This window comes from Pelmatolapia mariae, linkage group LG16_19 (genome assembly GCF_036321145.2).
Source record: "Pelmatolapia mariae isolate MD_Pm_ZW linkage group LG16_19, Pm_UMD_F_2, whole genome shotgun sequence".
Classification (NCBI taxonomy): Eukaryota; Metazoa; Chordata; class Actinopteri; order Cichliformes; family Cichlidae; genus Pelmatolapia; species Pelmatolapia mariae.
This window is the reverse complement of record NC_086241.1, coordinates 30,861,723-30,874,519: the sequence shown is the minus strand read 5'-3', so window position 1 is coordinate 30,874,519 and position 12,797 is coordinate 30,861,723. Positions and strand designations below refer to the sequence as shown.

The 12,797-nt window shown below is 41.5% G+C and overlaps 1 protein-coding gene across 1 annotated transcript; it reads left to right on the top strand.

Moving 5' to 3' along the window:
* The first annotated feature begins 363 nt into the window (after positions 1-363).
* Positions 364-12,539, top strand: dusp19a (dual specificity phosphatase 19a). Its single transcript, XM_063499870.1, has 5 exons — positions 364-390; positions 472-720; positions 1,743-1,789; positions 1,944-2,096; positions 12,339-12,539. The coding sequence occupies exons 2-5, from the start codon at positions 495-497 to the stop codon at positions 12,537-12,539; spliced, it is 627 nt and encodes a 208-aa protein (XP_063355940.1). The 5' UTR covers positions 364-390; positions 472-494.
* Positions 12,540-12,797: the final 258 nt, after the last annotated feature.

The following is a 12,797-nucleotide window of genomic DNA, read 5'->3' as shown; positions in this document are numbered from 1 at the left end:
TGATGGGGAGACAGAAAAGAAATCAAGATCAGTGTCACATGAAACCTTATAGAGGACCTAATTAAAAAGCTTTACAGCAGCTATTAAGACCACTTGTAAGTGATCCAGGGGTTTCTTGTTAAGCCACAGTGTTACATTCATTAAAAATTAAAATTCAAAGAGCTTTATTTATGGTCCTTAGCTCAAAAGACACGAGCAAACTTAAGGGGAGGTGCTTTCTTATTCAGCTAGTCTGTGTCAGTACTTTCTGATCTTGCTATCCTCTCTGCGCTCCCATTCCGTGTCATCAAAGATGTAAACCCTTTAAATGGCTTGGAAAAATGTGCTTTCTGTTCTTCTAAAACGATGCAGGGATTTTACAAAACAGCTTGCCTCAGATCACAGGAAACTGTAAGCCCATTCGTACATATCCGGTTCTCTAAACAGATGACATGGAGTTATTTGAAATATTAATTTACATTTATCTTTCAGGTGCAGTCCAGGTCAGTCTGAGCATGCAGTCCTTGACTGAGGAGATCCACAATTTCTCTCGGACGCGGCTGAGGAAGCAGTGCACCCGTGTGACCTCACTGAGTGGCCGTCGCATCATCGAGACTTGGAAGGGTTCAACAATCACTGTGGTCGAAGACCCTGCCCCCCCTTCAGAGAAGATGCTGGGATATGTCCCTGACACTTCCTGGGACCTGCAGGTTGGCATTGTCAAGCCCTTCCTTCTACTGGGTGAGTAACCCAAACAAATAACGCTTGTCTGAATACCTGGAAATATTAAAGAGTACGACCACTGTCAACCACTAGGCTGTGATTTCATTTGGTTAAAAGGGGTTCAGCATTTTACTGGCATTTTCCTCTGTTGGACAGCCAAGTGAGAAGCTGAGGTGAGTGAAAAACATGGTGATAGAGGAGGATGTATTTCGAGGATATGGAAACAGACAGAGCTTTTGTGTCTCTTTGGAAACATGTGATTCCTGTTTATTCAGCTTGTGCCAAAAAAGTGAGGAAATTAAAAAAACAAAACAATTTTAGATGAATCAACCATCAGTGCTCTACACAGAGAGAGAGAGAGAGAGAGGTTTAGAGGACAGAAACAGCAGCTAATTTAAGCTGTTCCTATACAACTATACCTGAGTCATAAAGAGCTTCAGCCACATGAAAGACAAGAGTCTGGTAATGGATAATGTGGCCCCCAGCGAGCCCTGATTCAACATTATAGAGCCAATTTTGGATTACAATAGCAGACACCACGAAAGACTCAATCCACATAGGAACTCCTGGAGACTGGAGCAACACAAAGGCCAAATAATTTGGAAAAAAAATGCAAAGGTACTAGGGGGAAGTGCTCCCCTTTTAGAGACTTTGCTTTGTCTGAAAATTACAATGTACTGTATAAATACAATTATCCTCACTATTTATTATTAGTTTTTAGCACTTGCAGAACAAACACCTAGATATGAATTTAGGAAGTACAAATAAATTAAGCAGATGAGCCCATCTCCTCTCCCTGTCCGTCCTGAATGTCCCCTTCAACCCATCAGTGCCGATAACCACTGAGCTCGTAACATGAGCCCCTACATATGAGGGATGGGAGAAGACGTGACCCCGGAGCTCACTGATTTAGTGGGAGACCATTGATGACCCCATGACCTGCAGTAGATGCTGGGGCATACACACAGCAGGTTTTTCATTCGGCACCCTGGCGAGAGTCAAACCACACACTAACTAGTTTTATGTATGTGTGTGTGCAGGTTCTCAGGATGCTGCACATGACTTTGGCACGCTGAGAAAACACAAGGTGAGCTTCTTTTCCTACAAGCAAGGAGTTAGTTTCAGTCACTACTATCAAAGCAAAATTATGTTTCTGTTCCTGTTTCTCTGACTGTGTAGTCATAGGTAAGCTTCATTTTATGAATATCAGTATAGTGATAGTGAAACGTTATCCTCCTCAGGTGTCTCACATCCTGAATGTGGCCTTTGGGGTGGAGAATGTCTTCCCGGACCTGTTCATCTATAAGACTGTCAGTATTCTGGATCATCCCGACACCGTTCTCCTCCCTCACCTCCAGGAATGCTGTGACTTCATCCAGCAGGCTCAGACTGAGGTGACATAATTTCTTATGCATGTGTTTATTATTAATGTTAATGTTAAGTTACATGTGGATTTATCTAAATGATAAATCCATAAATAAATTGATCTATATAAAAGGTGAATTAAAACTAGTATTAGGAGGTGATTAGTAATATTGATTAAATTTATTTCTACTCTGAAATTTATTTCTCTTGTAATTTCTCCCAGTGGGAGCTGGGTCACACATTGGCCTTAACACTTTTCATATGACTGGGTAGCATTAGCAATAACAGTTGTGTGTTTTTTGAATAGTTGTTTCTACTTGTATACATTCTCTTGTATTTTGAGTGAAGATTTAAGATTGCATGGGCCCCATGGGATTTTCTGTTTTTTAAGCAGGCTGCAGCTCTCTTGACTTTGGGAATGGCTGCTGTAGACATTAGTTTGATAAACATAAATGCTAAAGGACATAACTAACATGTGATCTCAATGCTAACTACATGCTGTCTGTTTGTGGCTTTTACACTGCATGTTTTGAAAACTATTACAGATGATTAAATAGAGAAAAATAAATTTAAAAAAGAAACATTGATGAATAGGCATGGTCTACACATTAATATGAATATTTATATTAATTGTCTATTAAGCAATATTAACAGCAGAGCTGGGTATTTTTGCCGAATGAACTACTTAACAAACTAACTAGCTTATGGCAACAAGCAGTCAGATGTAAGGGTTTTAAACTGAGGGATGCATTAACATGTTACAAATGTTTCAACACTTCTTCACCTTGTAACCTCTCCTTGTCACCTCGTCGTGTTTCCTCTCCTTGTTGCCTCATCCTTGGCTTTAAATAATAGATGGTTAGTTTTGGTCATGTTTTATTAAACTGCTCTCAGATCAGATCTCAGTGTCATACAAGCTTTTAGCAGCGAAGCTCACGGCTCACCTTAACATGACACCCCACACACACACTCACACATACACACACACATAGAGTCATTACAAAGTCATTAGAGGTGTTTGATTACAGGAAGTCTATGTGTGTGTGCGTGTGTGTGTGTATGTGTATCCTCATAATGATATGTTTCTGTGTGTGGTAATTCCAGCTCTGATAATCAAACTGATGCTTTTACTTTGAAATGCAAGCTCGAATTACTCGGTGGGCCATCTGGCTGGTAATGACGCTCAGATATGGGCGCTGCCATGACGACAGCAACAGCCACAAAGGCATCATGTGACAGAGTTCATGACTGCAGGACAAATATATAAATGAATGTAACTTAATTGATACCAACTTTACTTTTGAGTTTTCTATTATGACCTTTATTTTCTGAGAAATTCCTTTTCAAAATTGTCCCAAATTCATCATCTATGATGATACCAAACCCCAACCCGGAGAAAGTAAATATTTTTTTTGCATGCCAGACTGAGTACTTTCTTTCTCCCCTGATTGCTAATAATTTGGAGACAATATAAAATATCACATATTCTGATGATTTAGATTAGAATAATAATCCACATAACGCACTGTTGGGTCTGTTCCCACAAACCCCGCTAGTTCTAGAGACTTATTCATCATGAAAGAAAACAAGGCAACAGCGTTCGATCAATTACTTGCGCAAGGGAGGCCTCATCTGTGTCCAGCACGAAAATGACCCCCATGATGGCCTCCTCTCGCTGGCTTTTATTGAGAGACAGTTCACACAAAACACAGCAAAGCAACGCCCCCCGCATTGTATGTATATGTGTGAACTTCTATATGTAAGTAGGAATGTGTGTGTGTGTGTGTGTGTGTGTGTGTGTGTGTGTGTGTGTGTGTGTGTGTGTGTGTGCTGCTGAGCAAAGGGTCATAAACTCAGGAAGCTTAGATCAAAAGAAGTAGATCCTCCAGATAGGATGTATCTGCAATAAAACCTTACAGCCCCCTACCCAGAACCCCGAGAATCTGGGGGGAAGGACAGTGGAATCCCTTTCATCAAAGTTGGCAAGCATAAAAATGACAAACATTTAACAATCCACTCTAACATTCCCTCCTGTTTTGTGATTTTTATGCTCCAAATTATTCCTGTGTAGTATATTCTTATCCATGCACCTCTTGCTTGACAATTTCAGCGCAGGCGTCATTTATACACAGGCTTCTGTCATATCATTCATGTCAGTCAATTCATACTGTTGTAAAAGGACATGATTAACAAATGTATCAGAAATCATCTTAGTTCGCATTGATCTTATACACGGTAAAATTCATCCTATACATAAACAAATCAAATGTCAACAGTCCAAAAACAGGAATTAATATTTTCAAAAGAAAATGCCACCAAGGACCAGACATTAACCAAGCTCTCCAGCCTCGTGGTGCATCTACTCCTGTCGTGCGATTCATTATGTATTCCTGCAAGTAAACAACTGAATGTAACAGTCAAACAAGAAGAATCAACATACTCAAAAATCATATGTCACTACAATCCAACTGTATACAGACATAGACATTCAAACACATCATTTGACTTTATTGTTTGTCCATGTGGCTCTCAGCTAACTTCAAAGCTGTAGCCTGGTCAACACCCTTCTTTATGACTCCTATCAACCCCCCAAATCATCTCACTTTAGGCATCCTGTGGGGGTTTGAGTCAACTGGTGAATTATCTGCATTTACAACTCTTCTCCTGTCCTGTTGTCACCACAGAAAAAGCTTTGTAAAGGAAATTGGATCAAGCTGTTTTGATCTTCTTGGCTCAAAGCCTCAACCAGCTTAGCGAAGTGTTCATGATGTAAATGTAGACAAAAGGCTTCTCTGTTTACATTCTTCTTGCAGAGGACACAAAGAATAGGTGATGTTGTACAAATTCCATGGTACTTGGACTAATCCATTGCCCTTCATACACATAGGCAACTGGCCTGTTTCCAGTTCATTTAGCTTTTCAATGTCCTGCTGCGAGTCAGACACTTTGAGTCAGACTAGCAGGTCTGTCTTACCAGAGCAGTTCACCCTCCCAGCTACTGGTGAATCAACCGTCCATTCAGGTTCAGAAGTTGAAAAGTTGGCAGTGTTCCACGTTTACTCCTGGATGTGTTGCTAAGGCAACCAAACAAACTGTCTCACTCTTAGTGATGCTATATGGCCACAGTCCAGAAGAATGTGTAGCCAGTGGCATCACAAGCATAACCATTGGTCTCGTTCTTTATGTGAGCGGTTGTGTTTCCAAACTGCCACCAGTAGTTGTTGAAGACCCAATGCGGGTACTGGGTGTGATTTGCTCTGTCCCAGTGCGCTCCTGTCATCCCACTCTGGGTCCACAGGCACAAGAAGGCGAACAGCACATTCCCAGCCATTCTAAGTTGGGTTCAGGATCCGTTGGTTTCTTCACCAGGATTGAGATGAGAGGTCCTAGAGATATACTCCCCCCTTTGTACCGCTGGCCTTTTCACCATCACCCAGAGTCGGCCAGGAAGTGTGTTACCTTCTTGCAGTGCGCTTGATGTATCCAAGTGTTCCTTTCTGCGATCTTCACTGCTGTGGTCGTCGTCAGCAGCATCCGATAGGAACCTTTCCACCATGGACTGGACCAGCACTTCCTCTCCATGGCCTTATCAACATCCAATCTCCAGACTTCAGACTCTGCTCCTGCGGAGAAACAGAATCATCTGGCAGATCATTTGTTCTCAAGACTTCTTTATTTTTTAACATTTAAAGCATCTAATCTGCTAATATGCTCAGGTATTTAATCTTAAAGTATAAACTATTGCTGTCATCATCTCCCTCCTGTTGCGACATGGCAAAGCCCATGGCGCAAAATAGCAGCAGTCTTATACAAATTCTAAGGTAGTATTGGTGTATCACACAGATAATAAACACCATCCTGCAAGCTCGCTCCTTCTATAAGTCACAACTGTTTTCCTGCAGTAGGTGAGTGGTTATACATGTCTACCAGTGCATTCCGCATAATAGGCAATGTCTGTTGGTGTTGCATTGCTAAAATGTTAACACCATGTGCTCCTAAAGATGCCTCTATCTGCAAAAGCATTCCCTAATGCAACTGGATCTTTCCCTCACATGTGTGCTGCACATTTACAAACGGCAATTCTACTGGATAATAACTCTGCCTTCAGCAGATTTTGCAAGAGTTTGGCGTGTTCTACAGGTTTCCCTGTAGAGGTCGTCACACCTCGTCCCACTCACTGCACTACAAAGAAATGTACTGTAGCAAATGCATACTGGCTATCAGTGTATATTGTCACATCTTGGTTCTCTGCAGCTTTACACGCTTCCGTTAAAGCTAGCATCCCTGCTGCTCAAGCAAATATGAAACATGCTAGTTGTCCTGTACAGATAACTTTCTCACTATCTACTACAGTAAAACCTGTTTTAGTCTGTCCCTCTGCTGCTGTAAAGCTCAAACCATCAACAAACCAAACCTTTCCCTCACCAAGTGGCACAGCTATTAAGTCATCCCTCAGCTTACACCCCTCTCTACGCGCTGTCTACACTCATGAGAAGTGCCCTCTTCTTTCGTTGACAAAAGGTGTAACGGATTCAGAATTGTGCATCACTTTATGGTTATATGTATGGTTATGAGAGTAACAGCAACATTAAAGACAAGCGTCTTATAGGTGACAGAAATGTAATTTTAGTCTGCAGTAGTAGACATCTACCTCGTGTGGAACTAACAGTGTCAAAAAGGTGAAACTATATCCTGAAACATTGTACAGCTTAAGCTGCTGCACATATTGATCTCACGCATGGAGGTAAAGCACAAGCAACTAGAGCTAATCTTTTAGGATAGTAAGTTACGGCTTCACTTGTGGAAAAAGTGCTGTTAGTTATTTCACAGTCACCTGGCATTTGTGCTGTTCACAGAACCACAAGTCCATCGCTGGACCTCCTCTGCGCTGTCACTTTTTGGAGCCTGGCACGCCCCCTCAGGTTCTCACGATTCCAACGCTGCTGAAGATTTTAAAGGCAGAGCATGTCGTACACCTTAGTTGTCTTCCTCAACGTCAACATCGAAAGTCTTTCATCTTATTTAAGATTTTGCTGCGCAAAAGTCTCCTCATGACGATCTCCTGGAAGCTCAGTAGCACAGCTCTCTGTGCTGAAGGCGATCTCCGATCCTTCTGAAGCCTCTCTCCAGGCCTCAGCTTCCATCTTGTGGACGATCCTCTCAGTCACTCCTTCTCGTCATGGCACCTCACGACATCTGCAAATTAAAATGACACTCCTCTCGCCACATGGCTTCTGCCATGTGTCAACTCCCCAACGAGACATGTACAAGAATGTTGCACAGTCTCCCTAAAACAATCTCCAGGGTTTGTCCCTTGGAGCAGCTTCACTCCAACCTGTAACCCTGTGTAAAAACATTAGTCGGCAATTAAATGTTTAGCTTGTTTAACTCCCAGCTCCACCTGGAGCCTGTATCCTGGAAGACAAAGTCTTTAAATCAAACTTCGCATTTTCAACCAACTATAGATCATGAGAGTAATAAGGTATTCAGCATAAAAGACAAATATCATGTGCAGGTTTTCTCCAGTCATTAAATCACTATTATTATTATCATAATTTGTCCCAAATCATGAATCATCCCAATTTATTCCACAATTTAATTGGTGACTTTCCTTAAGCAATGTCACTCCACTTACTATGAGCTCAATAGTGGCCAGCTAGTGAGCCCATATTAAACTATTCCATAAACACTGCATCTCTTATTTGTTTTCTCATGTCACTTGTCTGTTTTCTGCTGAATCCTCTACATGCACTCTTAGAAAAACAAACATTAACAACACACATAAACAATCCTGGTGGTCAGGTGCCGGCCATCCAGATTCCAGAGATGCTGTAAAAAGGTCATAAAGTTAACACTCTGCTGTAAAAAGAAGTAAATGTTAGCGCTGCGCAGGTGTATACACTCTTTCTCACAGTAATCTCTGTGAGCAACACAAAGTAGTTAATAACACACTCATGGTGAATTCACAGACACAGGAAAAATTTAAAGTAAAAAAGGTTAAATTTGCAGAGTTCACATAGTCATGTGACCCAAGTTTCCTCTTGTGGTCTCCTTTTGTTCCTGCAACAGAAGACACACACAGAGATACGTCCACACCTTTGTCAGGTGGGGGTTAACTTCACACAATGGTGTTAAGTCAGTCAGTTCCCAGGGACTTGTTTTCTGATTGTCCCAAATAAGTGGCTTTCTCCTGAGCCCATTTTAATTTTTGGAGAACCTCACTTTTGCAACAGTTTTCTTGACGACGAGTCGTATAGCGCTTCTGTTCTAATCGTGCATATCTGCTCAAACAGAGATCATCAAACGAAACTTTCAGTGCACCATGAAAGTAACAAAATAAAAAGAAAGGAAAGAAAATAAAGGAAATCAAAGGAAAGAAAGACCTTGTTAAGTCATGACACGTGTTTTTCATGCCAGGGGGATAAATTGTAACAACCCATTTGGCAGGCTCAACTTAGTAACAAAAGACAAATCAACAGCCAGTTTAATCTCAAACATCCATCCAATCAGCCACACACAACATACAGCATAACCCTGTTGTCTCATCACATAATAAGTTTCTTCTCATGTATCCAAATGTGTGCCATGTTAAAACTTCTTCACACACCAGAAACTCACAATCAGCTCACTCAGCTCACTCATTTAAGACCCCTCATCAGCATTCTGTTTTCCTCTATGATGCAACCATCTGTCCTCCTATAATATTCAGTCCACTAGTCTATGTATCACTTTCATCTTACTAGTGACTTGGACAAGATGACAAACAGAATCTCATGCTTAAGATGCTGTCTGGTCCTCATGAGTATCATTTATTGTGTATATGCATGTAGGGTTAGTATAGTTGATGCATTTTCTGTATGTTTTTGTGTTCCTCTCTCATCACATTTTCATTAATCTCATCACTGCTTAAAACAACACACATCTCTCTCTCTCTCTCTTAAAAACAGAAAGTACATTACAGCTGTTTCAGGCTGAGAAACACCAAACACTCTTCGTGCTATCATTTACCACACAACTATTTTATTTCTTTGTCCGCTGGGCAGGTGACCTGCAGAATCACGTCTGCCCCAGCTGGATACCTTCACACACACCATGACGTCAGACACACTCACACTCGCTTCTGCTTTAGAGCACAATTGCACTTCATTCTTCAACGATCCACACACCACGTGCTGCCCAATAAAAACTTTGCAGTGTATTTCATCCTCTTTCAAGGCAGACTTCTTTTAAGTTTGCAGCAGGCAACGCGACTTACACCAAAACCCAGGCTACGTGTACACAACAGGTCACCGAATTCCATTAACACCGCTTAGGTTAACTTCTGTGCTGCTGCGTTCACTTACTGGCACTCACACACATATACGCTCATTCACACTCTTTTTAGGCCTATAATCCCCCTTACCGCGGCGAGCTCTTTCCTCCTTACCATTGGTGGAGAAACCATACACTCAACGCCCTTAACTGCGGAGAACCTTTTTTTATCTTTATAGAGCTCTATCCTCCTTTCGGTGGAGAAACCGTCCTTACCCTCCTTCTATTCGGTGGAGAAACCTCTTTAAACCTCCTTAAATAAATCAAAAAGATAAAACAAAAACAAAAACACTGGCGGAGAAGCCAGGTAGCTTGCGTCTACACGCACAGCTTGCGCACTCACGTACCTGCTTTAACGCACGGGCACGTAGCCGCTCTCTATTGTTTTAGGTTCGCGTGTAACCCGCGCAACCAGCGCTCCCCTGGACCCGCGTCTGCCCGCGCAGTCTCAGTGACGCATAAGGCCTTTTCTACTCACTGTTCGTGTTGTTTTCGTTCATGGGAAGAGTCTCTGGTTCCCGTCAATCGCCATCCATCCCGTGGGGAGTTCAGGCGCAAACTGTCCGGCCTGGAACAAAGCAAAGTACCAGGGCTTTCGTCAATCGTCCCAGACGATGGCTGCTAGCAGACTGCGGTGGCGTCCTCTCCCTCCCCTCGCGGTGGAGGCGATGTGTTGGGATCCGGCTCGAAGGACCAAATAAATGTTGGGTCTGTTCCCACAAACCCCGCTAGTTCTAGAGACTTATTCATCATGAAAGAAAACAAGGCAACAGCGTTCGATCGATTACTTGCGCAAGGGAGGCCTCATCTGTGTCCAGCACGAAAATGACCCCCATGATGGCCTCCTCTCGCTGGCTTTTATTGAGAGACAGTTCACACAAAACACAGCAAAGCAACGCCCCCCGCATTGTATGTATATGTGTGAACTTCTATATGTAAGTAGGAGTGTGTGTGTGTGTGTGTGTGTGTGTGTGTGTGTGTGTGCTGCTGATCAAAGGGTCATAAACTCAGGAAGCTTAGATCAAAAGAAGTAGATCCTCCAGATAGGATGTATCTGCAATAAAACCTTACAGCCCCCTACCCAGAACCCCGAGAATCTGGGGGGAAGGACAGTGGAATCCCTTTCATCAAAGTTGGCAAGCATAAAAATGACAAACATTTAACAATCCACTCTAACACGCACCACTGGGTCATCAAATCAGACTTTAATGACTGTTTTTGTAATTTTGTACCTGTTTAGAAATATTTGTTCAAATTTGGTTGATAAAGAGGTCAGCTTTTTACAACATTGTTGAATGTGTAAAAAAACCTCAAATAGTCTTAATGGAGAACTGTGACTTTTTCTCCATAGCACTTATTGTTTCTCTGCACGTTGGTCAAATCAGCTGATTTGACCAGTGAATGCTCAGCCTGGTAACTGAGACACAGCTTATGGTGTACACCTTTCATGAGAAGGAAGATACAGACTGCAATAGAGAAGCTAATGTGCATCCAAAGACACAAACAAACAAACAAGCCTATTAACTAAAGAGCTCGTTGAAGCGTGAAGATCAGCCTGGACACCCTGACGTCAAAGCAAAGGCTCTGATCTGCTGTTTTGAATGTGGTGAATCAGGAAAAGTCAAAATTAAATATTATTAAAAACAACAACAAAACAGTGAAAGAACAGACAGAGAGAGATGTTTAATTAGAATTATATTCTGTCAGTGAATATAATTTAATATTAATTTTCTTGTCTCTAATGTAGACATCCATGTTCTATGGATGCAAAGAATAAGGTGCCAAGATTAAGTTCTTTCTTTCAAATGAGTAGATTTAAAAAACAAACAAACCAATGACATAAAATTTAAATTCTGTTCGTTAATGTTAATGACAGAAAAAATATCTCACTTTAGTTTACAGTATGTTACTTTAAATACTTCAAGATCATGAAATCATGAGATCATGAAACGAGATGGGGATCTGTGGTAATGAAACTGTTATCTTGGCCCTTTTTGTTGCCACCATGTCCAAGTTTACAATACAAAAGCTTTTAGAAGAAGTTATACGGAGAAAACTGACCAGGGATCTGTCTGCGAACATGATTCACTGGTGTTTTTAAGTGCAACAGACAAACAAACATACAAACTAAGGATTAAGGGGAAAATCAGACACTGGGTTGCACTACAGGTATTATTAGTGTTGGGGCAATGGCCCAAACAAAGCCTATTTCTCCTACTACTACTAGAAAGTGCTCAACTCAGGTGTGACTTCACTTCCAAAGGTAAAAGCATTACAGCATAAGACAATTTTACACCGGTTTTATTTTTTAGACCTCAAGCTTGATCTTGTCCCGATTGAGCGATTTGGGACCCCTCCTGGGCCAATCCTGTGTGACTATTTTCAAGCGTGTTCTACCAGGAGCAGGGCCTGGGGTAAACCCAGAAGATGTTGGAGAGATTACATCTATCGGCTGGCTTGGTAATGCCTCGCTGGCCTTAATAAGCTGAAGAAATTGGAAGGACGAATGTAATATTGATCTTTTATAAATAGTCTATAATGTTCTCTGTGGTAGGGGCAAAGAACCAACAACACCACAAAGTTGAAAGAGGAGCACACAGCAAAGATTGTTTTAAAACACTGTCCCAAGTGAAAGTAGACAGCAACAACATGTGGATGTTGACCTGCAAAGGTCTGTCTGTTACCTAGGGATTATGAGAACTACTTTTTCACAATTAGATACTAATCAATTAGTTTTTAGAAGCTAAACTTAACCAAGCTGTGAGCAAAGATGAAAGAGTGACAAACAGGAGCTGTGCCTTCATCACCCCACATGCCTATGGATGAAGACTGTTATGAAATAATAAACGCACAACATGACCTTATGAGGATATTTTGCCCCAAGTGGCAAAGAATGGAATATTGATCTTTTATAAATGATGTGGTGTTAATATTATAATTTTTGTGCGTTTCTCCATTAGAAAGGTGTGGTGTTGGTCCACTGCAACGCTGGAGTGTCACGTGCACCCGCTGTGGTCACTGGCTACCTGATGTCATGTGATGGCCAGTCTTTTGATGCTGCCCTCTCATTGGTCAAATCAGCTCGGCCCACCTCCTCACCAAACCCCGGCTTCCTGGAACAACTGAGGAATTACAAAACACCAGCAATGAATGGATCCTGAAGTACAAAGACAAAATGTTAGTTTAATTAAAATACTTTAGTATAAAAAAAATATTTGGGATAATTACAATGTATGGTCTTTTTTTTAAGGAGAAGAGGGCTGGCTTATCCAGAGGTACCATCCAATTAAACTTATAAACTCATTATTCATCAAAATTTCCAGCATGTTTTCTCTCTTTCCTCTTCATTGAGGCATGATTTACGTCTTTGTGTTTTATTTTTGAGGGCGATGTCTTTGTGCTTGAATGCTGTCATTTAG

What these genes read in the sequence shown, in the direction of transcription:
- dusp19a (XM_063499870.1), top strand. Translation starts at nt 495, where the DNA reads ATGCAGTCCTTGACTGAGGAGATCCACAATTTCTCTCGGACGCGGCTG. An exon ending in GCACGCTGAGAAAACACAAG is followed by an intron (nt 1,790 to 1,943) that starts GTGAGCTTCTTT and finishes TATCCTCCTCAG; the next exon opens with GTGTCTCACATCCTGAATGT. An exon ending in TCCAGCAGGCTCAGACTGAG is followed by an intron (nt 2,097 to 12,338) that starts GTGACATAATTT and finishes TTTCTCCATTAG; the next exon opens with AAAGGTGTGGTGTTGGTCCA.